The sequence below is a fragment of the Oncorhynchus clarkii genome, chromosome 19 (assembly GCF_045791955.1).
Source record: "Oncorhynchus clarkii lewisi isolate Uvic-CL-2024 chromosome 19, UVic_Ocla_1.0, whole genome shotgun sequence".
Lineage (NCBI taxonomy): Eukaryota > Metazoa > Chordata > Actinopteri > Salmoniformes > Salmonidae > Oncorhynchus > Oncorhynchus clarkii.
The window spans coordinates 35,429,189-35,456,631 of record NC_092165.1 but is presented as its reverse complement, the minus strand read 5'-3'; the positions used below and the strand labels follow the sequence as shown (position 1 = coordinate 35,456,631).

Below are 27,443 nucleotides of genomic sequence, written 5' to 3'. Positions count from 1 at the left end.
GTGAGCTGCATATTAGCACCACAGACAGTTTTGGACACCACAATAAAAGTACAGCAACGCTTCCTATTGGACTATAGTAGGGAGACTGTACTGAACTATGGTTTTATAGACACAATATATATTTATTTTTCTCCTAAAATATTATCTATTTGGAAAAGATTGAAAGATTTCAAAATGTGTTTTTTTGGAGACTGTTATGTAACTAAAATAATTGTGTCTCCTTAATTTGTGATCAGTGGTAAAAATATTTTAAAGTATTATATACTATTATATATCGTTTTGGGGGGTATCTGTACTTTATATTTTTGACATATTTTACTTTTACTCCACTACATTGAAAATAAAATACTCCCATACATTTTCCCTGACACCTAAAAGTACTGGTAATGTTTTGACTGCTTAGCAGGACAGGAAAATGATCTAATTCACACACCTATCAAGAGAACATGTTTGCCATCCCTACTGCTTCTGATCTGGTGGACTCACTAAACCCAAATGCTTCTTCTGAACATGATATCTGAATGTTTCAGTATAACCATGGCAACCCATTAATACATTATTTTTATGGTGTTGTCTTGTTTGCTTAAAGAATATGAAATTATTTACATATTTTACTTTTGATGCTTAAGTACACTACATGACCAAAAGTATGTGGACACCTGCTCGAACATCTCATTCCAGAAGCATGGGCATTAATGTGGAGTTGGTCCCACCTTTGCTGCTCTGCTATAACAGCCTCCACTCTTCCACTAGATGTTGGAACATTGCTGCGGGAACTTGCTTCCATTCAGCCACAAGATCTTTAGTGAGGTCAGGCACTGATGTTGGGCGATAAGTCTTGGCTCACAGTCGGTGTTCCAATTCATCCCAAAGGTATTTGATGGGGTTGAGTTAAGGGCTCTGTGCAGACCAGTCAAGTTCTTCCACACCGATCTCAACAAATAATTTCTCTATGGACCTCGCTTTGTGCACGGGGGCATTGTCATGCTGGAACAGGAAAGGGCCTTCCCCTTGCCACAAATTTGGAAGCACAGAATAATCTAGAATGACATTGTATGCTGTAGCGTTAAGATTTACCTTCAATGGAACTAAGGGGCCTAGTCCGAACCATGAAAAACAGCCCCAGACCATCATTGCTCCTCTCCCAAACTTTACAGTTGGCACTATGCATTCAGGCAGATAGCGTTCTCCTGGCATCATCCAAACACAGATTTGTCCGTCGGACTGCCAGATGGTGAGGAGTGATTCATCACTCCAGGGAACGTGTTTCCAATTCTCCGGAGTCCAATGGTGGTGAGCTTTACACCAATCCAGCCAGCGCTTGACATTACGCATGGTGGTCTTAGGCTTGTCTGCGGCTGCTCAGCCATGGAAACTCATTTCATGAAGCTCCCTATGAACAGACTGGGCAGATCTAGCAGGTAAGACATTTAACAAACTGACTTGTGGCACCGTCATAGGTGGTATCCTATGACGGTGCCACGTTGAAAGTCATTCTACTGCCAATGTTTGTCTATGGAGGTTGCATGGCTGTGTGTTGATTGTATACACCTGTCAGCAATGGGTATGGCTGAAATAGCCAAATCCAGTAATTTGAAGGGGTGTCCACATACTTTTATATATAGTGTATATTTAATAAAACCAGATACTTTTAGACTTTTACTCAAGTGGTATTTTACTGGGTGTTTTTCACTTTGACATTAGTCATTTTCTCTTAAAGTATGACAATTGGGTACTTTCCACCACTACTTGTGATGGTTGATGACACACCTACATTTTGGGTAAATGTGTGACCAATTCCCATAGGCAACAACTGCAGCTATTGGTTCTAGACAGTGGATGGTGTGTAATTTAAAATATTTAATTTGTATTTCATATTTTTTCCCCAATTACGTAAACTTGATTTAAACTCAGTTTTCTGGGGTCGTGCATTGGCTGTTCTTTGTTAGGTTTGAGGTCTGATATCAGATTTGATAGGCTATCCACACTGTCACTCAAGCGCGCTATTCAGGAGGTTACAGGTTGTATGATGCTGTGTGTGAAATAAATAATGTGCGGCAGAGGCAGGCCATGGAGGTGTACAGAACTTGTCGTCGCCGGAAGCATCTGTAACTTTTCTCTTCATGGCCGCGGCAACAATGTTTCTTTTTTGATTACTCTTCTTTTTCGATGTTCTTCCAGTCAGTTTACATGGGCAATGTAGCTTGAACATGTGAACGCGTTTACTTTGTTCTGCTCTTATGGAAGTTTTAGATTAATTTAGTCTAAAACTGGAGTCTGAACGCTATAATTACCCCCAAAAATTGAATTCCTGTGACCTGCACTGGATTTAAATTTTGTAAAATATAAAAGCCACTTTTTTTGCGTCTTCGGAATCTATATCGACGTGAAGATTTGTTTTCGCTAGATCCCCAACAACGTGCGGTTTATGTTCGATGCCTCACGGCATTGTTCTGTCTCGACCAGGCATGTAAGGTCCCTCGAGCTGAGGAATGAGTGGCCGCGAGCAATCGGGCGGTGAACACTATTTTCGGATTTAAGAACTGGGTGGAATATCTGAAGTTTCTGAACATGGATATTACAGTATCGGAGTTGATGGGAAACTTCATGGATACGCCGCTGGTGGTGTGGGTAAGTGAATGTGCACTCAGCAAGTGCCATGGCGGATAATAATGTAACTCGGTGTCCTGCTAACCTGCTCTTGGCCACTTTCATTTTTTTTTTTTTAAATATCCTTGTCCATCTCCTACTCCTAATGACATATTTAAAAAAACAACGTTTTTTTCTTTCAAACATGCTGTAGCAGACTGGTAGACCTGTTCGTTTACATTATTTATTTACTGTTTGGTGTTAATCTTTGCTGTAAAGCCATGATGTCTGACATTTTCCCAACAAGCCAACATCTTATTGTGTTTTATTCCTATGGTCTATGGGTTTTATTGGCGTGACCTACTATTATTCCCTAAAACTTGGAACTGACCTTTCATGAAACTGAGCAAGAGCCATGCCAGCTGTTAACACAACCTCTAGCCTGAATTTTGTATCTAGTCCATGAGGGTCAATATTGGTCAATATTGGTCTATCACAGAGCCATGCCTAGGTCATTGTACTTTGGCTCCATTTTTATCATCACACAAGTCAAGGGAACTCGATGTCGCTAGAGTAGAAAGATGAGGACTGTATGTAAGCTATGCCACAGGGGTTCAGAAGACTGTAGCCTGATGGTATAACTTTTGACAACAACTCTCTGTATGTTTATTGCCATACTATGAATGCAATGCATGGCTACATGGATATATGGCATGACAATGGTAAAAGTTGGCTACAGCACATAGCCTGGTGACACTGTATGAAGGCCTATGACTAAAGCACATACAGTATGGCATGAGGCAATGGCTAGAACATTGCACAGTGTGTCACCAGTCTATGGATACACTACACACCATGGTACCAGGCTATGCCTTAAGCACATACAGTATGGCACCAGGCTATGGTGGGGGGGGCTGATCCCCTCATCCTGCCCTGATGTCCTGTTTGGCCAGTCGGCTGGACCTCAGCCGCTGGCTGCTTGTTCCGCTCTAACAACTCTCTACCCTCCGGTCTTTGTTTCGCTCACTGGGATTCGTCCTCTCTACTCGCCCTGACTCACCTCTAGGAGGACCTCAGATATCTTGACATGCTCACAAAGTCATAGACAGTATTAATTGAGAGTGTAAAACTTGCATTGACATCTGTCAGAGCAGGAAACGTCTGTGTATTCTTGGAAACCGAAAGCACTAACACCCAGGTGTGGCCAATCTCTTCATAGGTGAGCTGAGCTCTTTAGAGTAATCCAATCCTGTCTGTCCATTTCTCCTCCCTTTTCTCCCTCTCCCCCTCTCTTCAGGTGAAGACCTTTGGACCCCTGGGCTCTGGCTCAGAGGACAAACTCTCCATGTTCATGGATCTGGTGGATGGTGTCTTCCTGCACAAGATCATGACACACATGTGAGTGGACATAAACGTGTGTGTGTGTGTGTGTGCGTGCGTGCATGTTAATCTGGCAGCTGTTTTGTGGCCTCAATCTATCTCCTTTCGTAACCACATCCTGGCATGGTTTCCCCTACTGGTATCCAACTGTGTTCAGACATCCTCCCCATGCCTTCGTGGCTCACTGATTGGACTCTCACTCACTCTTTCAGCTCATTTTCTGGCCCTCATGAGTCAATGTGATCTGACACAGAAAGTCTCTCTTGCTCCTTCCCTCTCACTCGCTTTTTCTCGCGCTCTCGCCTGCCTTTCATGAGTCAATGTGATCCTAAGGCTGCGATTATATCTGCACAATGTGGCTGTCTGTTTGGTTAGTACTGGGAGGCCTCTCAGAGCTCTTGAGCTCAGAGATGCATTCAGTCTGTCTACTGAAAACAGTGAACACAGCCATTATCTCACTGCTGAAAATTATGTATGTGAAAATATTAAAGAAGTGTGTATATATATATATTTTTTTCATAATGATTGTGATAGTTTGCTCTGACACAGAAAGGGCTGCTCGTCTCACAAAATTACTGCTCAGAAATCTGACATGGCTCAGGCTAGGTCTTTCTCTAAACCGTCTCAAGTTTCTGAACCATTTCCTGTGCTCTGTCACTTCAAAGGAAAATGATGTGCCCTGAATGGCAGGCAATGCAGTCGCAGTCAGTGACTTAGTTTAAGAAACTCCCTGTAATGCTGTGACTTGTTTCTGAAATCAGCTACCAGTTTTCTCTCTCATCTCTTGCACTCCTTCAATTACACTCTTCTCTCCCTCACTCTCTAACTGTGCCTAGCGTCTGTCCCTTTGTGTTGCCCCCAGCTGTGCTAACCATACAGTCCCCTCCCGCTCCCTCCTCCTTCCCCCTCCCTCTCCCAACCCCCTCCTAAGTCCTGTATTTTAACCTACTTCCCCCTGACTAGCTGCTCCTGCTTCCCCTGGCCTATCTGTCTTAATGAGGGGTTTAAATGCTGTATGCTCCTCCTCAAACAAAGACAATATTATTATGCACAGGACAAGGGGACAGAAAACAACCCCCACCAGGACAATGAGGGGTGTAACTCTGCCATGCAGGATTGAGCCATGTAAATAAGTCCATGTGACATCACTGGTATGTCTAGTAATTCTCATACGCAATATATAATAAAGTATGTAGACACCTCTTCACATTAGTGGATTTGGCTATTTCTGCCACACCCCTTTGCTGACAGGTGTATAAAATAGAGCACGCAGCCATGCAATCTCAACAGACAAACATTGGCATTAGAATGGCCTTACTGAAGAGCTCAGGTACTTTCAATGTCTCACCGTCATAGAATGCGGCGTTTAAAAATAAGTCAGTTCGTCAAATTTCTGCCCTGCTAGAGCTTCCCCGGTCAAGTGCTGTTATTATGAAGTGGAAAGGAGCAACAACGGAAGTGGTAGGTCACACAAGCTCACAGAACTGGACTGCCGTGTGCTGAAGCGTGTAAAGAATCTTCTGTCCTCGGTTGCAACGTCAGCACAAGAACTGTTCGTCGGGAGCTTCGTGAAATGGTTTTCCATGACTGAGCAGCCGCACACAAGCCTAAGATCACCATGCGCAATGTCAAGCGTCGGCTGACGAGGTGTAAAGCTCGCCGCCATTGGACTCTGGAGCAGTGGAAACACGTTCTCTGGAATGATGATTCCCACTTTACCATCTGGCAGTACGACGGAAGAATCTGGGTTTGGTGAGTGCCAGGAGAACGCTACCTGCCCGACTGCTTAGTGCCAAATGTGAAGTTAGGGAGAGGAGGAATAATGGCCTGGGGCTGTTTTTCATGGTATGGACCAGGCCCCTTAGTTCCATTGAAGGGAAATCGTAACGCTACAGCATACAATGGCATTCTAGACGATTCTGTGCTTCCAACTTTGTGACAGTTTGGGGAATGCCCTTTCCTGTTTCTGCATGATGACAATGCCCCCGTGCCCATGCAACGTCCATACAGAAATGGTTTGTTCCGACATCCAATGGAAAGCCTTCCCAGAAGAGTGGAGGCTATTATAGCTGCAAAGGTGGGACCAACTCCATGTTAATCTCCATGATTTTTGGAATGAAATGTTCGAACAGTTGTCCACATACTTTTGGTCATGTAGTGACACTGACATGGCATACATGTAGACTGGTGTCATTGTTTTGGCCTTCTTTCATGTAGCATAGTTTAAAGGTTATTCACTTTGTATTTTTCTTGTTGAGAAAATACACGGGTGGAAATCTTTTTGGTTACAATCATATAGCCTAGGTCCTCTATGGTCAACTTCTGGCACCCTTAGATACGCACACATGCACACGCACAGGTGTCTGAGCTGTTTATGTTAAACCTCTACCACAGATGAGTGGATGGCTGAAATCCTCCAGGCCATTAGTACCAGCAGCAGAAGTCTTTCTCTCTCTCTGTGTGTTTCTCTCTTTGCGGGTACACACTGTGGTTAGAGACCCCCCCCCCCCCCCCCTGCTGTTCTAGATACCCTTTATTATTTTCATGGAAATGTTTCTCTAATACTCTAGCCTGGGCCTGCTTTAGGCATGTATTCTAGTAGTTCTGATATAGGGTCAGGCTTTACCTTTTTAGATACAGTACATTTGGAAAGTACTCAAACTCCTTGACTTTTTCCCCATTTTGTTACGTTACAGCTAGAGGTCGACCGATTAATAGGAATGGACGATTAATTAGGGCCGATTTCGGAATTTTTGGTCACCAATTTGGCCTATTTATTTATGAAAAAAAAGAAGAAAAAAAAAAAGAATTTCACACCTTTATTTATCCTTTATTTAACTAGGCAAGTCAGTTAAGAACACATTCTTATTTTCAATGACGGCCTAGGAATGGTGGGTTAACTGCCTCATTCAGGGGCAGAACGACAGATTTTTACCTTGTCAGCTCGGGGGGATTCAATCTTGCAACCTTACTGTTAACTAGTCCAACGCTCTAACCACCTGATTACATTGCACTCCAGTCTGGAGACTGCCTGTTTTACCCGAATGCTAGCATTAAACTTATCTTATAAAAAACAATCAATCATAATCACTAGTTAACTACACATGGTTGATGATATTACTAGTTTATCTAGCGTGTCCTGCGTTGCATATAATCGATGCGGTGTGTATCGTTGCTCCAATGTGTACCTAACCACAAACATCAATGCCTTTTCTTAAAATCAATACACAGAAGTATATATTTTTAAACCTGCATATTTAGCTAAAATAAATCCAGGTTATCAGGCAATATTAACCATGTGACATTGTGTCACTTCTCTTGCGTTCATTGCACGCAGAGTCAGTGTATATGCAACAGTTTGGGCTGCCTAATTTGCCAGAATTTTAAGTAATTATGACAACATTGAAGGTTATGCAGTGTAACAGTAATATTTAGACTTAGGGATGCCACCCGTTAGATAAAATACGGAACGGTTCCGTATTTCACTGAAAGAATAAACATCTTGTTTTTGAGATGATAGTTTCCGGATTCGGCCATATTAATGACCCAAGGCTCGTATTTCTGTGTGTTATCATGTAATAACTAAGTATGATTCGATAGAGCAGTCTGACTGAGCGACGGTAGGCAGCAGCAGGCTCATAAGCATTCATTCAAATAGCACTTTCGTGCATTTGCCAGCAGCTGTTTATGACTTCAACCCTGTCAACTCCCGAGATTAGGCTGGTGTAACCCATGTAAAATGGCTAGCTAGTTAGCGCTTCAAATGTCACTCGCTCTGAGACTTGGAGTGGTTGTTTCCCTTGCTCTGCAAGGGCTGCGGCTTTTGTGGAGCGATGGGTAACGCTGCTTCGAGGGTGGCTGTTGTCGTTGTGTTCCTGGTTCGAGCTCAGGTAGGAGCGAGGAGAGGGACGGAAGCTATACTGTTACATTGGCAATACTAAAGTGCCTATAAGAACATCCAATAGTCAAAGGTTAATGAAATACAAATGGTATAGAGAGAAATAGTCCTATAATAACTACAACTTTAAAACTTATTGAAGATTCGTGTTTAAAGGAACCACCAGCTTTCATATGTTCTCATGTTCTGAGCAAGGAACTTAAACGTTAGCTTTCTTACATGGCACATATTGCACTTTTACTTTCTTCTCCAACACTTTGTTTTTGCATTATTTAAACCAAATTGAACATTTTTCATGATTTATTTGAGGCTAAATTGATTTTATTGATGTATTATATTAAGTTAAAATAAGTGTTCATTCAGTATTGTTGTAATTGTCATTATTACAAAAACAAAAAAATGCCCGATTTGAATCGGAATCTGCTTTTTTTGGTCCTACAATAATCGGTATCGGCGTTGAAAAATCATAATAGGTCAACCTCTAGTTACAGCCTTATTCTAAAATGGATTAAATAAATAATGTTCCTCATCAATCTACACACAATACCCCATAATGACAAAGTCGAGGTACAGATCTGGGGAAGGGTACCAAAAAAATGTCTGCAGCATTGAAGGTCCCCAAGAACAGTGGCCTTCATCATTCTTAAATGGAAGATGTTTTGGAACCATCAAGACTCTTCCTAAAGCTGGCTGCCCGGCCAAACTGAGCAATTGGGGGAGAAGGGCCTTGGTCAGGGAGATGACCAACAACCCGGTGGTCACTCTGACAGAGCTCCAGAGTTCCTCTAGAGATGGGAGAAACTTCTAGAATGGCAACCATCTCTGCAGCACTCCACCAATAAGGCCTTTATGTTAGTGGCCAGACTGAAGCCACTCCTTTGTAAAAGGCACATGACAGCCCGCTTGGAGTTTGCCAAAAGGCACTTAAAGGACTCTCAGACCATGAGAAACAAGATTCTCTAGTCTGAATAAACCAAGATTGAACTCTTTGGCCTGAATGCCAAGTGTCACATCTGGAGGAAACTAGGCACCATCCCTAAGTTAAAGCATGGTGGTGGCATCATCATGCTGTGGGGATGTTTTTCAGCGGGAGGGACTGGGAGACTAGTCAGGATCAAAGGAAAAATGAACGGAGCAAAGTACAGAGATAGGTACTTGATGAAAACCTGGTCCGTAGACTTGAACCCGATCAAACATTTCTGTAGAGATCTGACATTAGATGTGCAGCGACTCTCCCCATCCAACCTGACAGAGCTTGAGAGGATCTACATAGAAGAATGGGAGAAATGCCCCAAATACAGGTGTGCCAAGCTTGTGTCATACTCAAGAAGACTCAATGCTGTTATCGCTGCCAAAGGTGCTTCAACAAAGTACTGAGTGAAGGGTCTGAATACTGGAGTATTGTGTCTAGAGTGAATAAGGCTGTAATGTAACAAAATGTGATAAAGTCAAGGGGTCTGAATACATTCCGAATGCACTGTAATAATGTACACGGTTATATGGACAGGGCGAGCGGTGAACCTAGATCAGCCCTCCTACTCTGAAAGGCTTTTTGGATGCACTCTGCTTTATCAGCCAGCCAGTGAGAACTGGGAATGGCCATGTCAGAAAGCTGTACATTTAGAACTAAAGGCAGCTAGTACACAAGTTTACCTGAATAAAAAAAACTTTCCTTGTTTCTAAACTAAAGCCCTTTCACAGACTTACTGAAATACTGGCCCACGCTTGGCAGCATTTGCATGGTGTGCCCACAAAACATATGTAAATGAGGTTAGCACAAACAACACTTATCCAGACCAGGCCCTCAAAACAGCCAAGGTCTATTTTGAATTCTGGCTGTAACACAACAAAATGTGGACTAAGTCCGAGTATGGATACTTTCAGAAGGCAAATAGGGTGTCATTTCAGACGAAATTCCGGTCTCAATGCTAACACTCTGGACTCAAGTCAGACTATTGCTAGTCCAATGTCCACTGACTGTTTACCTAAGAAGTACAGCAGTTCTGTGACCAGCATATTTAAATGTCGTCCTGTTGATCAGCTCTATGTATTTCAAGCGTGTTTTCACATTTCTGGTTGGCTTTGTAGATTGAACCCTCTCCTGTGGAGACCTGTGTGTGTGTGTGTGTGTGTGCTTCCAGCTTGTGTAGGGGGACAATGCTGTTCCTGAAAGCCATGCGCATCCATAATAATACATCTGTCAACCAAACAATTGGGTTCTTGGCCTACTTGTTTCGAGGAAAGAAGGACATCACGTCTGTGTGTTCTGAATAAGCACCATATTATATATGCCGTTCCCCTCTAAAGTTTAGGCTAATCCCCAACAGTAATCCGTTTTTCCTTTTTTTGTGTGTGGATATTTGGTAAAAGCAACTCTTTCACTAGAGTTGGTGTACAGTACATCCAAATGTAGCCTAAAATAGGAATTTACAGGATTATGTACATTATAGTTGTACGTCTTGCATGCTGGAATAAACGCTTCCTAACTGAAACAGTTCCTTAGAGTTCATGCATATATTAGGTTATCATTTTGTGGTGTTTTGGACTTCGTTTAGTTTTTTTTTGTTGTTGTCTGTATTAGATTTAATTATTAGATGAATTCTGACTTATGAGGAATAGGCTACAAAGTCTCAGAATGGACAAACAGTACTATTGCTCCTTTTTTCCTCATTTTTCAAGCGACGGTCTTGTAAGGGAGTATGCAAGCACGCTCCTTCGGTCCGGCTAGCAGAGACTGGCTAGGCGCCAGCCGAACGGAAGCATGCTGACACCTTAAGCAGCTGTTCAAAGAAAATATAGTCAATATAATACTCAGTAAAGGAAAAGGCTGCTGTTTCTTCTTTTTTTGTAGTTTAGTACTTTACTACAAAAATATTTTTTTCATGTTATGTCTTTTCTTATCCAGAGACCCCAGCCCCACAAATCAGAGAGTGAATAAGAATGTGAACAATGATGTGAACCTACGAATCCAGAACCTCAACATTGTGATCAGGCACATCAAGAACTACTACCAGGTGAGCTCAGTTCTGTCTATCCACTTCCTGCTCACTCACCTCACGCACTTTTTATTTTTTAAATTTCCTAACCACTTTTAATGCTGCTCACCATATCAAATTATAGCTACTTACTAATGCACACCTCATACTCATTTATACCTCCTTCACTTGTAGAGCCAGGAGATGTGTGTAGTCTCTGATCTTGGTGATCAGACAGCAGCTGTTGTGTGTGAGCATCCAGAGCATCCTGGGGATTAGACCTGGCTGCTTGGGTGTGGTGGTTATCCCTGGAGGAATGTCTCATTGTTTTGTCTGCTGTCCTTACACTGACATCTCGATTATCAAACAATTACTAATACATGATGTCCTCTGTTTTAATGAGAAATGTTGTGGTGATAATTCTGTCACGATATTTTTGGTAGAGGTAGGTCAGTCATGAATGACAATTAGCCTATATCAGAAACCAACAGTAGTCTTATCTTTTCTAGGTTGCTGTAGGTTTCATCTCACAACCTGTAATTATAGTAATCTGGGAAAATGAATGCTTCCCCACAAAAACACTATCTTTAGATGGAGTAGGCTAGTAGTCTTTCATTATGAATCATGATCGCTAGTCCTCACGTGGAAAGCTTTAGGAGAAACTATGCCGACCTTGTTATTCCACTGTAATTGAGTTGGTGAAATCCACTACACACACGGTGAGACAGTGGAGAGCGACCCAACTGTTCTGGCTGACCTCTCTCAACACATTCCTTCTCTGTTTCCTCGGTTTCCCAACTACAGACGTCACACACTCCATTCAAATACCGCCCTTGGCTGTAACACACACACACACACACACACTCCATTCAAACACTTCCCGACCCTGCCACTGGCTGCCCCGCCAGGTCCAAAGTTTTAAATCTGTGCCCGCTTTGTATGTTTATGGTGTCGCCCGCTTCAGTTGATCACACCGAACTAAGCAGTGTTATCACCCCAAATACTGTATGGAAGTTAGCCTAGTCTCCCTCTTTCAGTTTTACTTTCACACTCTGAATGTAAGAGGCTTTTCCCATTGAAGAGCGTTCAATTCACATTAGCAATGGGAATGTCACGAGCTGAGAGACGGTCTGGGACGTTCTTGCTTCGCTGTTAAAATGTACTGTAAATGTCACACTAGCCACTAGCCAGTAGGCTAGCTAAGCATGCAAACTATTAAACTAGCTAATGTTATGCAAGCAACCTTTCATGCATCTACCGTATTCAACTCTTGATTAATGGGACAAAACCATATTACACTCTTCAATAATGCAACAATTCACAGGCATGTGCCAACATTTCAATGGATTATTTTCTCATCCATGCACATTTAATTTAGCTGCAAGGCAAATAGCCAATGGCACAACTGCTAGCTAGCTAACATCAAGTAGGCCTAACTTCAGCATAGCAAAAATGTACGTTTACATCTCTGATACGAATATAAAAGTACAGTAACTGTATCGGTGTCATTCATATTATACAGAGCTAGGTAGCAAGATTAACAAAATGTCTACATTCTCCTCACACACAGCTGTACTGTGTTATGCAAGACAGTTTATGTTTCCATACTCAATGTTACAGGGTAGCTTATACAAAACGCTACCATAGTTGAAAAATCCAACCTGCTCTTGGCTATCCTTTTTTTGTTCTCGATTTGTGTAAAAAGGTTAAATGTATGTGTTCAGTTGCAAGTGATGCAACAAATTTGAGGTGGGGTTTAAGATGTGAGAACTTTGCAAGTTTTAAACTAAGTTGATTTGAAAAGAGCCTCATTCTCTAATTCTTCTGTTTGAAAGTAGATTTTGTTAGCTTAGTGGTTGGTTATAGTTGATAAAGCAATGGGGAAACATAGATGATGCCTCCTGATGCAGTGTTTTTAATTAGTGTGTGTGTGTGTGTTGTGTGACTGAAGAAATTCTAGCCCTCGTGAAGTGCACACAGCCATGGCACTGGCAGGGAGGCCCCTTTCATTAGGTAGATAGGCTAGGTCTGAGCCTTGGATACACACAGGGCCGGGAGACGATGCCAATATCGCATTATTCATTAGTACCGTGGCAAGGAAACAAAACAAGAAGCGGATTTAACTTCTTTAGGGAAACGACCTTGATGTTGGAAACAAACATGTTTCCATCCAGAGTCTTATTTATTTTCCAAGCGAAAGCATGCACTATTTGACATACAGCAGGTTTGTAAATAACCAAAGAGTTTGGTCTGCTTCGTGTTTACATTTTTACACACACACTAGGCTAATGAGTAACAGATCTGTGTCTGTTCAGACCAGGGACTCCCCTTCAATGTGAGTAGACTCACCAAGCCACATGGCAACTCAAAGGTTTCCTGTGTAAAGTTTTGCCATTTTCAGTTAACTTTTTTTGCTTTGTATTGAACGTTTAGAGCCAAATCCACGTGGTTGAGTCAAAACTATAGGGCTTGATGGAGTAGGGTTCATATCTCTCTCCCCTGCTTTCTAGAGGTTTCTATCTGATCTAATAAATGATGGCCAGTGGAGGGGTAAAGAGATGTCTTCCCAGGTCCTGCTCCAACCCTGCTGTGGGAGTCGACAGAGATGGGAGAAAGAGGGAGGCGGGTGGGGAGTTTCACTCTTCACCCCTCCTCTCTCTCCCTTTCCTCCTGATCAAGAACAGATGTGTTGTCTTTGCCTGGCCTGCCCTGTGGTCATCTGCCTCCCCTGTAGCCTACATATGTATAGTGGGGGAGGGGAGGTGTTGGTGGTGTTTCATACTATAAAGCCCCTCCAGGCGCCTGCTCCCTGAAGGCCTGTTTTAAGATTTCCGGCCCGTGCTAACAGAAACGGATAGCTTTGGTAATGCATTAGGCCTCTCACTTTAGATTAGCCTCGTCTGGTGTTTTGTTTTCTAACTAAGTCACTCCAGTCCTGTCCTGGTTCACTAACCCCTCGGCCCTCTGACCGCTAATGTCTAATTTCCCCTCAATCAGGCAGTTCTTGTTTAACACAGATATCACTGTCTGTGTGTGTGTGCTCATAATGAATCTACTCTCCATTTGTTTCAGACGACTGATCGTATTAGTCCCAGCTGTGTTCTTTCCTTAACTCTGTGTGAAAGCAGTTAGCTAAAGAGTAAACTCACTTTGTCAAGCTGGATGGATGGTTGTGTTCTGTTCCTGCCCCCAGGCCAGTAGTGTTGTTGGTTGGTTGTCTTCTGATGCGTTATTATAGTTTGGTTGATTTGCTATGCAATATGCGGATTACCATTTATATTAATGTAGATTGATCAATGTCGTTGACATTTAACCTCCGGTTCCCATCAACCATTGCACAGATTGGTTTGTACTTTACCATGATTCAATTTTGGCCCTGACGTTTGATCTATATTAATCCATGGCAATCCGCATACTGCATAGCAAACCAACCAAACGCCCTTTAGCTACCATTGAATGATCACGCAGCTCTCTGGTTGTAGGTCTCTCCCTCCTTCCCTACCAACCGTTTACCCCCTCAGGGTGTGCATGTTAGTACAATAAGGGCTGGATGATGTGATATGATCACACAATTGACCATTGAAAATAAGTTATGAACACACAAACATGCTCAGAAGGCCTGGCTAGATAAGATATGGTGAGCGTTGCAGACTGGCCTGTTGTATGTGTGAGCCACCATCTGAGAGAAACACTATGTAGGGAATAGTGTGCCATTGAGGCAATGAAGTTGTAGTTAGATCAATCCTCAGCAGGATGTTGCTGTAGGAGGGCAGTATAGAGCACCCCACAGCTTGGGAACCACTAATCTAAGGCACCAATCGTGTGTGTGTGTGTTCGTCACACAGGAAATTAATTTGATATGGAGTTAAACTGAAAACAGTTTCACAACTTTGCTAAACACAGCTCAAAACTGACATGCTTACAGAAAGCATGGCCTAGAAGGCAGTGTTACAGTCCCCCACACCAACCCCCAACTATACAGTACAACCTGGCAACTGGACCAATAAGTCTTCTTTCCTTACCTTTCATCTGGACCCTATGCTGTTATAAAATATTTGAGTTTTGTACCTTAAGGATTGATAGTATGTTTAAAACACCAGTTTACAAGTGAAAAGACCAGCCATTTTGTGTGTGTGTTTGTAGAACGAATGTGGTGAGACTATTTCTGCGTGTCACAAGGGATGGGGTACTCCTGGTGGCATCCCAACCAGGATTAACAATAACTGCCAAATCTAATACTGGTTTAATACATATACCAGCTTAGCCTGGTTTTCAGTCTAAACCTAAAGCATGTCTCATATTTGCTTGCTTAAGCCACCCAAACTGTTCTGGCAGTGCCCCAATTTCATCCAGGAATGGGAGACGGACGTGACGATATTATGATGACTCGCATCCATCCCATTGAGCCCCAAACACAGTACTACACACTGTAGATCAGAGACAGCAGGCAGGGCCCCTATTCACTCACAGGGATCATCTCTGTGTCTGCATCCCCCGGCTCCCCCCTTATATACTCTCCCCAAATTAGATTAGCTCCCAAATAACAATCTCTGTGCGCTGCACCATAAAGCGCCCCACCAAAACGGGGACATGGGGGGGGGACATGGGGGGACATTTTTTGGTTACCTCCTCCTCACCCCAGCTATTGTCTGGAGAGTCAGGGCACTCCACCCCACCCCCACCTCACGGTAACATGACTCCTTCAGTCTCAGATGTGTTACAGGAGAACTGTGTTGTCAGTCAGGACTCAGCTCTCAGGTCCTGCTGTATTATGCCTCAAGTACCTTCTCTCCAGCACCTGTGCTTTGTGTAGTTTGGTGTATGTGTGATGCTCCTATCACCCTGCAATTGGACCTATATATGCCACAGGCATACATACATCTTTTGAATGCAGCCTAGTCTAGCTTGCAAAGGCATTAAGCAGATGGTTTTTGACTTGGGTCTGTCTGTAGTTTGTGCAGTGTGGAGTCTCTTGCACTGCATTGCAGCTGAGGCTGGGGTACTTTGATTTGGCCTCCTGGTGCTCCTCTTTTCTCAGAGGTGTTCAGTTTCTTCAAGGTTCACTGTTGGCTATGGTATTCAGCTGTAAAGCTCTAGAGACCAGCACAAGAGCCACAGGCATTCCCATTCTCCTTTCTTTTATGTTCTCATCTCTCCTTTCATCCTATTCCTTTTCCTACCTAGCACACTCGTTTCCTACGTAGCACACTTGTTTCCTATGTAGCACGCTCTCACTCTCCCTGTCCTCAAGTATTTTCTCTTTTGTTGTTACCTCTGAAGCCTGGATGTGTGTGGCTCCCCACCCCCCAGTACAGGAAACCCCCTCCTGAGACCGCTGCCATGGGAAACAAAAACAAGGCCTCTGACTTATTTAATTTTGAACTCTTGACATTCTCTCTCTGATGCCTGTGCCCTAGATGAGGAGCACCATTCCCAGTCCTAGTGTTTTGGCCATTCTGACCTTTGGCCTGCATGTCGTTTACCTGTATGTGGTGGTTGCCCTGTGGTTCAGTGGCTTATGAGCAGAGGAAAGGCTGACCCTTGTTTACGCTGACCCTCAACACAGAGGCCTCTCAGGGATGTGTGCTTGTTCCCTCCAGTACTCCCTGTTTACCCACGACTGCGTGGCTGAGCACGACTCCAACACCAACTTTGCTGATGACACGACGATGGTGGGCCTGATCACCAACTAGAACTGGCAGTGTGGTGCCAGGACAACATCTCCCTCAATGTGGGCAAGACAAATGAGCTTATCGCAGGCCACAGGAAACTGAGGGCCATTCACATCAACAGGGCTGTAGTGGAGCGGGTCGAGAGCTTCATGTTCCTCGGTGTCCACATCGCTAAGGACCAATAATGGTCCAAACACACCAAGACAGTTGTTAAGAGAGCACAACAGTGGAGAATCAGGGCACTCCACCTCACCCCCACCTCACTGTAACATGACTCCTTCAGTCTCAGATGTGTTACAGGAGAACTGTGTTGTCAGTCAGCTCTCAGGTCCTGCTGTATTATGCCTCAAGTACCTTCTATCCAGGAACTGTGCTTTGTGTAGTTTGGTGTATGTGTGATGCTCCTATCACCCTGCAAATGGACCCATATATGGCACAGGCATACATCTTTTGAATGCAGCCTAGTCTAGCTTGCAAAGGCATTAAGCAGATGGTTCTTGACTTGGGTCTGTCTGTAGATTGGGCAGCCCCCCCTTCAGGAGGCAAGAAAGATTTGGCATGGGCCCTCAGATCCTCAAAGTTCTACAGCTGTAACATTGAGAGCATCTTTACTGGCTGCATCACTGCTTGGTTTGGCAACTGCTCGGTGTCCAACCGCAAGGCGCTAAAGAGGGTAGTGCGTAGAGGTCGACCGATTAATCGGAATGGCCGATTTTTAATTAGGGACGATTTTCAAATTTTCATAACAATCGGTAATCTGCATTTTTGGACACCGATTATGGCAGATTAAATTGCACTTCACACGGAGACTGCGTGGCAGGCTGACTACCTGTTATGCAAGTGCAGCAAGGAGCCAAGGTAAGGTGCTCGCTAGCATTAAACTTATCTTGTATAAAAAAATAAAATCTTAACATAGTCACTAGTTAACTACACATGGTTGATGATATTGCTAGTTTATCCTCTTTGGGATAGGGGGCAGTATTTTCACATCCAGATGAAAAGCGTGCCCAAAGTAAACTACCTGCTACTCAGGCCCAGATGCTAGGATATGCATATAATTTGGTAGATTTGGATAGAAAACACTCAAGTTTCTAAAACTGTTAACATTATGTCTGTGAGTATAACATCTTATTGGGGCGGCAGGGTTTGAACTGACTTGCCTAGTTAAATAGAGGTAAAGTAAAGTAACATAAAATAAAATTTGGCATGCGAAACCCCGAGGGCCAACCATCCAGGGGAAAAAATGTTGAGAGGACTGTTTTCTATTGGTTTATTATAGGAATCTGCACCTGGTTGCAGTTCCTATGACTTCCACTAGATGTGAACAGTTTTTAGAAATTGGTTGATGTTTTTCCTTTGAGAAATGAAGAGGTACGGCTGTTCAGAATGAGTGTCAAGCCAAGTGTACTCTTTTGTTTGGTGCGCGCTCCAGGTTATGCGCTCCACGTTGATTTTTATCAGCTATTGAACACAGTATATTCTGTCTTAAATCTGATTGATTTATTTACGTTTTAGGATACCTAAGGATGGATTAGGAAAGTTGTTTGAAATGTTTGGACCAAGTTTACAGGTAACTTATTAGATAATTTGTAGTCAAGTTGGGTGAGTTGGAACCAGTGTTTTTCTGAAGCAAACACGCCAAATAAATGGACATTGTGGGGATATAAAAAGGAGTTTATCGAACAAAAGGACCATTTGTGATGTTTCTGGGACATATTGGAGTGCCAACAGAAGATCTTCAAAGGTAAGGCATTCATTATATCTGTTATTTCTGACTTTCATGTTGCACCTGCTTGGTTGAAATATGATTTTCATATTGTATGGTGGGATGCTGTCCTCAGATAATCACATGGTTTGCTTTCGCCGTAAAGCCAACAACGGTGTGCGTTACAGGGAAGACATCCTCATGTGGTACCTCATGTGGTACCCTTCCTGCAGGCTCATCCTGACATGACCCTCCAGCATGACAATGCCACCAGCCATACTGTTCGTTCTGTGCGTGATTTCCTGCAAGACAGGAATGTCAGTTCTCTGCCATGGCCAGCGACGAGCCCCGATCGCAATCCCATTGAGCACATCTGGGACCTGTTGGATCGGCGGGTGAGTGCTAGAGCCATTCCCCCCAGAAGTGTCCGGGAATTAACCCCCCTTTGTTCAGGGACACACAATTCCATATCTGTTTGTCACGTGTCTGTGGAACTTGTTCAGTTTGTTAAATGTCCGTACAAATATTTACACATGTTAAGTTAATAAAATAAATAAATGCAGTAAAATAAATACATGCAGTTGACAGTGAGAGGACGTTTTCTTTTGTTTTAATTTCTTTTTTTATTTACCCAAGACCCCCAGAGCACTGGGCCGTGTGCAACAGTGTGTCTCTAAAACACTAATATGATTTATTCGTGATGGCCTCCGTAAGGAGGCCCCAAGAGCGGTCTGAGACCTGATGTACCCTCTCTAATCTAGATAGTTATGGCTGGTTATGGCTGCCGGGGCGGCAGGGTAGCCTAGTGGTTAGAGCGTTGGACTAGTAACCGGAAGGTTGCAAGTTCAAACCCCCGAGCTGACAAGGTACAAATCTGTCGTTCTGCCCCTGAACAGGCAGTTAACCCACTGTTCCCAGGCCGTCATTGAAAATAAGAATTTGTTCTTAACTGACTTGCCTGGTTAAATAAAGGTAAAATAAAAAAATAAAAATAAAAATCTGAAATGTATGAAGAACCCCAGGTCTGACTGGCGAACCCTCTCTAGTCTAGATCCAGTCCACATCCTGATTGACTGAGTTATTTCAGGCCACAGGCAGCCAGTGTGTGTGGGTTTTCTGTTTTTGGTATTGATTTCAGATTACTAAAGGCGTCAGCATGCTTCCGTTCAGCTGGTGGCTAGCCAAACCGAACGCGTGTGCTCACACACACCCTTGAAAGACCTTCGCTTGAAAAAATTTGAGACGCTGTAGACTGCTTCAAATCAAATTTTATTTGTCACATACAAATGGTTAACAGATGTTAATGCGAGTGTAGCGAAATGCTTGTGCTTCTAGTTCCAACAATGCAGTAATAACCAACGAGTAATCTAACCTAACAATTCCACAACTACTACCTTATACACACAAGTGTAAAGGGATAAATAATATTTACATAAAGATATGAGTGATGGTACAGAATGGCATAGGCAAGATGGTATAGAGTACAGTGTGTGTGTGTGTGTGTGTGTGTGTGTGTGTGTGTGTATATATATGTATGTGTGTATATATATGTATGTATGTATGTGTGTGTGTGATGAGTAATGTAGGGTATATAAACATAAAGTGGCATAGTTTAAAGTGGCTAGTGATGCATGTATTAGATAAAGATGGCAAGATGCAGTAGATGAAATAGAGTACAGGAAATACCAATACATATGAGATGAGTAATGTAGGGTATGTAAACATTATATTAAGTGGCATTGTTTAAAGTGGCTAGTTATACATTTTTATATAAATGTCCATTATTAAAGTGGCTGTAGTTGAGTCAGTATGTTGGCAGCAGCCACTCAATGTTAGCGATGGCTGTTTAACAGTCTGATGGCCTTGAGATAAAAGCTATTTTTCAGTCTCTCGGACCCTGCTTTGATGCACCTGTACTGACCTCGCCTTCTGGATGATAGCGGGGTCAACAGGCAGTGGCTCGGGTGGTTGTTGTCCTTGATGATCTTTATGGCCTCCCTGTGACATCGGGTGGTGTAGGTGTCCTGGAGGGCAGGTAGTTTGCCCCTGGTGATGCGTTGTGCAGACCTCACTACCCTCTGGAGAGCCTTACGGTTGTGGGCGGAGCAGTTGCCGTACCAGGCGGTGATACAGCCCGACTGTGCATCTGTAGAAGTTTGTGAGCGCTTTTGGTGACAAGCCGAATTTCTTCAGCCTCCTGAGGTTGAAGAGGCGCTGCTGCTCCTTCTTGACAACGCTGTCTGTGTGGGCGGACCAATTCAGTTTGTCCGTGATGTGTACGCCGAGGAACTTAACTTACTACCCTCTCCACTACTGTCCCGTCGATGTGGATAGGGGGGTGCACCCTCTGCTGTTTCCTGAAGTCCACAATCATCTCCTTTGTTTTGTTGACGTTGTGTGTGAGGTTATTTTCCTGACACCACATGCCGAGGGCCCTCACCACCTCCCCTGTAGGCAGTCTCAGCATTGTGGGTAATCAAGCCTACCACTGTAGTGTCTGCAAACTTGATGAATGAGTTGGAGGCGTGCATGGCCACGCAGTCGTGGGTGAACAGGGAGTACAGGAGAGGGCTCAGAACGCACCCTTGTGGGTCCCCAGTGTTGAGGATCAGCGGAGTGGAGATGTTACTACCCTCACCACCTGGGTTTGCCCCGTCAGGAAGTCCAGTACCCATTTGCACCGGCCGGGGTCGATACCCAGGTTCTCCAGCTTGATGACAAGTTTGGAGGGTACTATGGTGTTAAATGCTGAGCTGTAGTTGATGAACAGCATTCTCATGTAGGTATTCCTCTTGTCCAGATGGGTTAGGGCAGTGTGCAGTGTGGTAGCGATTGCGTCGTCTGTGGGGCGGTAAGCAAATTGGAGTGGGTCTAGGGCGTCAGGTAGGGTGGAGGTGATATGGTCCTTGACTAGTCTCTCAAAGCACTTCATGATGACGGAAGTGAGTGCTACGGGGTAGTAGTCGTTTAGCTCAGTTACCTTAGCTGTCTTGGGAACAGGAACAATGGTGGCCCTCTTGAAGCATGTGGGAACTGTAGACTGGGATAAGTATTGATTGAATATGTCCGTAAACACACCAGCCAGCTGGTCTACGTATGCTCTGAGGACGCGTCTGGGGATGCCGTCTGGGCCTGCAGCCTTGCGAGGGTTAACACGTTTAAATGTTTTACTCACGTCGGCTGCAGTGAAGGAGAGCCCGCAGGTTTTGGTAGCGGGGCGTGTCAGTGGCACTGTATTGTCCTCAAAGCGAGAAAATAAGTTTAGTCTATCTGGGAGCATACTTCCTCAAAGTAGTCCCAATTTATCTGAACTTGAGTTCTGTCATTAATTTTGATGTTTTGTCGGAGATCTTAGTCGCACAATTTTTCATCTAAGATGTTTGATGCAGTATTTCTCCAAAGAATGTGCATGATAACGAGTCGAAGAATCCCTACTGCTGACCAATCTCCGACGAAGGGGTGTGAACTTTGGCTACTGATTTCGGCTTGCCTTAAAAAAAAAAATTGTTTGCCCGAAGAGCTGAGAAAACACTTACCAAAGTCCAAAATGTCACAAAATGATGTCATAATATTTGCTCGAACTGTTTTGGCTGGAAAGCATGTGGGCAATGTCTGTCTGCATTTAATTGCCATATGGGCCATTTCTGTCATGACTGTTTGTTAACTGTATTTTGATAGGCATCTGTTTTACTTTAACACAACATTTGCTGCCAACCTGTCCTCTGTGGCACTGGGCCCAAACATTAGAGCAACAAAATCAGGGTCATACACCCCATGGAGGGGTGACTTGGCTTCCTCTGTTCATAGCTTCAGGGATCTGCTGCCACTGGGCTATAGAAGCAACGATGCAGGCACTGACTGGTTTCCAGCAGCCAGGTTGCCCTAGGCTGTAGAGACGGGTGTATTGTACTCTGTAAAGGCACTAGACTAGCATCAGCTCCAGCCCTGCTTGTACCCCATAGGGGCTTGGTCATCAAGTCACCCCATCCCGGTCAACCCATGCCTTATCACACCGACACCCAGACCGCTACACTCTCCACTCATAGGGACAAGATCATGTCAACCAGCTCTGGCCCTCAGACCTTCACAGCACACTCAGCAGAGGAGAATGGAACAGCTGGGGAGGGTTCCACAAGACTGCGTCCCCTCAATGGACGCTGGGGGAGGGGGTAGGGTAGTTCAGGGGAGGTGTCATTGTACTCAGTTAATAAAGAAGAGGAGGAGTGGGGGGCAGGGTTATCATGGTGGCAGGAATGCCTCTTTCCAGCCTGCTGTTGCGGAGTTAGTAGGTGGGTGTATTGGCTCTGAGAGAGACGCACACAGTGGGATTTATCAAGTGTGGAGTCTCGGACATTGCTTCAGTCTTATTCTTTGTGTGTCTTTCTTTTCAACTGGGGTGTCCTTGTCCCAGGTCTTTTGGCAAGAAGCCTTAATGCAGTCTGGGCTATGAAATATGGCAGACAGCCCAAAATAATATTTTTATGTTTATGAATTCTCATTCATTTGTTACAGAGAAAAGTCTTTGAAATGTGAACAGCAGGGAACCTCCCAGTCAGCCTAGTGTTTGTTGCTGTCATGTGTCTGGGAGGCTGGGAAGACTAGGTACCCTATTTACTCACTCTGTCAAGTTTGAGCGTTTGTTTAATCCAGTGTTGAATAAGTTCTATACCAGCTCTGTTCCTTCTTATTTTAGCCCCTTTATCTTTTCAACTAATCACTCTGTCTGTTTTCTGTACAGTATATTTGTATCTGCACGGACAGTTATTTCCCATCTCTCCGCCTGTATGGTTTTACAAAGTGTATGTTATACTCTGTGGTTAGTGACTTAACTGTAGACTAGACGCCCAGGTGAGAAATAATTCACCACCCTGTGATTAGAATTCTGAAGCTCTGATTGCAGCCACTGAAGCTCGGCTGATGCAATCATCAGTGCAGAGAGAAGCTTTCTGTGTTATTTCAGAAGCATTCACAGAATGATAATGTTAAAATGTATAGATATGAGTGCTTACAGATGTGTAGTCAGTGCTGTGAGGAAGGCTGTCTTCCCCACAGGGAATATGGTGCAGGGGGTCAATTAGCAAGGGAGATGGGCTGCGTACATTGTGGGAATTTAATTGACAAGTTGTTTCTCTCTCACGTACACACACACACACGGGAGTGTGCTTAGCTGTGTTATTGATCATAGCCTGGGTCAGTGGTCAGACCAAGGGGGGGGCATAGGGTGTGCACTTTTTAAATGGGTTGCTGGTACATGATGAAATTCTCACTCACCAGGCTGTAATATTCAACAATGACTATTGATCCACTCTGGGATTTTTACTGCACATCCACTCAACCAAAATTGAGATGAAAAAAAGATTGACATAACATTCTTTATTTGGTATGGAAATGGCATACACATTACTGCACCTTTTTTATACACTATTACACATCCTTTAAAAGTACATCTGAATGATATTGAAGGACCTCGGCCTTTGAAAAATGCTTAAAAAAAAAAAATATATATATATATATATATATATTCACTGTAATGTGACAAAAACAACCAAGATAGCCCGTGTGTACCCTGTGACGGAGGCAGGTCCTAATCTGTTTCCGGTGCCGCCTGGTAATATCTTCAGTTATTTTGCTTTTTGTTTAGGTAGGTAGGGTGGCAGGTGGCAGCAGTTGGGTGCAGGGTGTTGGTTTGTCACACTGCCAGACTGTTCCTAGTTGTGGCATCCTCGAGGGACTCCAGCTAGTTGATTGTGTCCCTAGGCTATTGCAGAGTTCTGGTGCATAACATTACCAGTTAGCTGCTAGCATACACATAAAAGAAACGTCCCTTTTTCAGGACCCTGTATCAAAGATAATTTGTAAAAATCCAAATAACTTCACAGATCTTCACTGTAAAGTGTTTAAATACTGTTTCCCATTCCTTTTCAATGAACCATAAACAATTAATGAACATGCACCTGTGGAACGGTCGTTAAGACACTAACAGATTAGACGGTAGGCAATTAAGGTCACAGTTATGAAAACTTGGGACACTAAAGAGGCCTTTCTACTGACTGGAAAAATGCCAAAAGAAAGATGCCCAGGGTCCATGCTCATCTGCGTGAATGTGCCTTAGGCATGCTGCAAGGAGGCATGAGGACTGCAGATGTGGCCTGGGCAATAAATTGCAATGTCCGTACTGTGAGACGCTTAAGACAGCGCTACGGAGACAGGACGGACAGCTGATCGTGCTCGCAGTGACACATAATTCAATTTCTGTTTAGTCACATGCCTCTGGAATTTGTTCAGTTTGTCTGAATCTTATGTTCATACAAATATTTACACATTAAGTTTGCTGAAAATAAATGCAGTTGACAGTGAGAGGATGTTTATTTTTTTGCTGAGTTTATAATGTTCTTGTGCGGCCTCACCATAGTACAAGAGCTTCATACTTACTGTTTCCCTAACACAGCAGCAAGCAGCAGCAGCACTGTTTATAGACTAGTGTCGTCTTCTCCTCAGGAAAACTGTTTTGGGTGTGGTCCCTTCCTCTTATAGTAAACCTGGTCATGGAGCTCTGTCTATACAGCCCATTGTTTAGTGTACAAATAAAATACAATACATTGTTTACGGTGTACAACAAAAATACAGTACATTGGAATATAATGGGGGAAGGGAATTTCTTTATTTTAAGTGCTATACCTAAATGTCTCTTGGATGAGATTGCCTCTGCTTTCTCCCAGTTACACAGTACACACATTAGTATGTACAGTTAAAGTCAGAAGTTTACATACACTTAGGTTGGAGTCATTAAAACTGTTTTTTCAACCACTCCACAAATTTCTTGTTAACAAACTATAGTTTTGGGAAGTCGATTAGAACATCTACTTTGTGCATGACAAGTAATTTTTCCAACAATTGTTTTCAGACAGATTATTTCACTTAATTTACTGTCACAATTCCAGTGGGTCAGGAGTTTACATACACTAAGTTGACTGTGCCTTTTAAACAGCTTGGAAAATTCCAGAAAATGATGTCAAGCTTTAGAAGCTTCTGATAGGCTAATTGACATCATTTGAGTCAATTGGAGGTGTACCTGTGAATGTATTTCAAGGCCTACCTTCAAACTCCGTGCCTCTTTGCTTGACATCATGGGAAAATCAAAAGACATCAGCCAAGACCTCAGGAAAAAAAAATGTAGACCTCCACAAGTCTGGTTCATCCTTGGGAGCAATTTCCAAACGCCTGAAGGTACCATGTTCATCTGTACAAACAGTAGTACGCAAGTATAAACACCATGGTACCACTTAGCCGTCATTCTGCTCAGGAAGGAGATGCGTTCTGTCTCCTAGAGATGAACATACTTGGGGTGCGAAAAGTGCAAATCAATCCCAGGACAGGAGCATGTGACGATGCTGGAGGAAACGGGTACAAAAGTATCTATGTCCACAAAAATAGTCCTATATCGACATAACCTGAAAGTCCGCTCAGCAAGAAAGAAGCCACTGCTCCAAAACCGCCATAAAAAAAAAAGGCAGCCTACGGTTTGCAACTGCACATGGGGACAAAGATCATACTTTTTGGAGAAATGTTGTCTGGTCTGATAAAACAAAAATAGAACTGTGTGACCATCGTTATGTTTGTAGGAAAAAGGGGGAGGCTTGCAAGCCGAAGAACACCATTCCAACCGTGAAGCATGGGGGTGGCAGCATCATGTTGTGGGGGTGCTTTGCTGCAGGAGGGACTGGTGCACTTCACAAAATAGATGGCATCATGAGGTAGGAAAAGTATGTGGATATATTGAAGCAACATCTCAAGACATCAGTCAGAAAATTAAAGCTTGATCGCAAATGGTTCTTCCAAATGGACAATGACCCTAAGCATACTACCAACGTTGTGGCAAAATGGCTTAAGGATAACAAAGTCAAGGTATTGGAGTGGCCATCACAAAGCCCTGACCTCAATCCTATAGAAAATGTGTTGTCAGAACTGAAAAAGTGTGTGCGAGCATGGAGGCCTACAAACCTGACTCAGTTACACCAGCTCTGTCAGGAGGAATGGGCCAAAATTCACCCAACTTCTTGTGGGAAGCTTGTGGAAGGCTACCTTAAACGTTTGGCCCAAGTTAAACAATTTAAAGGCAATCCTACCAAATACTAATTGATTGTATGTAAACTTCTGACCCACTGGGAATGTGATGAAATAAAAGCTGAAATACATCACTCCACTATTATTCTGACATTCCACATTCTTAAAATAGTGGTGATCCTAAGACGGGGAATGTTTACTAGGATTAGATGTCAGGAATTGTGAAAAACTGAGTTTAAATGTATTCGGCTAAGGTGTATGTAAACTTCCGACTTCGACTATGTGCTTTGAAGCAGCCCTTGCAAAGTGGATGGATGCAGGAGTCCTGCTGTTCTTATGGGCTGTCTGTGCTTAGGGGGAGAGGCCTGGGGGAACATTCTCTGACTGACGTTACTGTGTCGAGCCCAGCACTGGTGCGGAGCTACCTAGCCTGCCTCTGCTGTCTCCTTGATCTTGGTTGGTTGGGGAGGAGGAGAGGAGGCTGAAGCGCTCTTCCTCTGCTTTTGTCTCAACCTTTCACTTGCTGACTCGTCTCACTCCTAATGATGTAGAATTTGAAACACTTGGCTTACAGCTCCTTCATCAGCTTTATGTGAACAGGTTAATCGGTCTCCAAATAACCATCACATTTATGTATAAAGCCCTTCTTACATCAGCTGATATCTCAAAGTGCTGTACAGAAACCCAGTCTAAAACCCTAAACAGCAAGCAATGCAAGTGTAGAAGCACCATCAAGCCAAAGGTCCAGAAAAACAAACAAACACGTGGCCTATGGATATCCTAGATTGCAGAGCTCTGTATTGTTCTGCATAGCAAAAGAGGAACAGGAAATAGGGCCCGGGCGTAGATTTTAAAAAATATATGTATTTATTTTTTTACCCCAAATTTCTGGCCGTTGATCTTTCTTTGACCCTCCCAATGATGGTTCCATAATGTTACTGAGCTGTAGATGATGATCATGAAGTCCTGAGGGCTGTTGTCAAGGGACACGTCTACCTATTGCACAATACACACCTGCGCACACGAAGGGATGAGGTCAGCCAAAAACTATTTTCGTTATTGTACTGAAGGAGTTATCATTGTTGGGTGGGTAATGGAGAGAGGGTAGGAGAGGAGAGATTTGACTCCAGTACCTGAACATGACCTCACCTGTTCCCGCA

At 43.5% G+C, this 27,443-nt stretch overlaps 1 protein-coding gene across 1 annotated transcript in view; it reads left to right on the top strand.

Annotated features, from left to right (window-relative positions):
* The first annotated feature begins 2,050 nt into the window (after window positions 1-2,050).
* LOC139375092 (protein Daple-like) overlaps window positions 2,051-27,443 on the top strand; it is an 84,546-nt gene continuing 59,153 nt past the window's right edge. Inside the window, exons 1-3 of the mRNA XM_071116532.1 lie at window positions 2,051-2,631; window positions 3,887-3,987; window positions 10,773-10,881. Coding sequence (XP_070972633.1) covers window positions 2,572-2,631; window positions 3,887-3,987; window positions 10,773-10,881 — 270 coding nt within the window. The 5' untranslated portion in view covers window positions 2,051-2,571. The remainder of the gene's footprint in view (window positions 2,632-3,886; window positions 3,988-10,772; window positions 10,882-27,443) is intronic.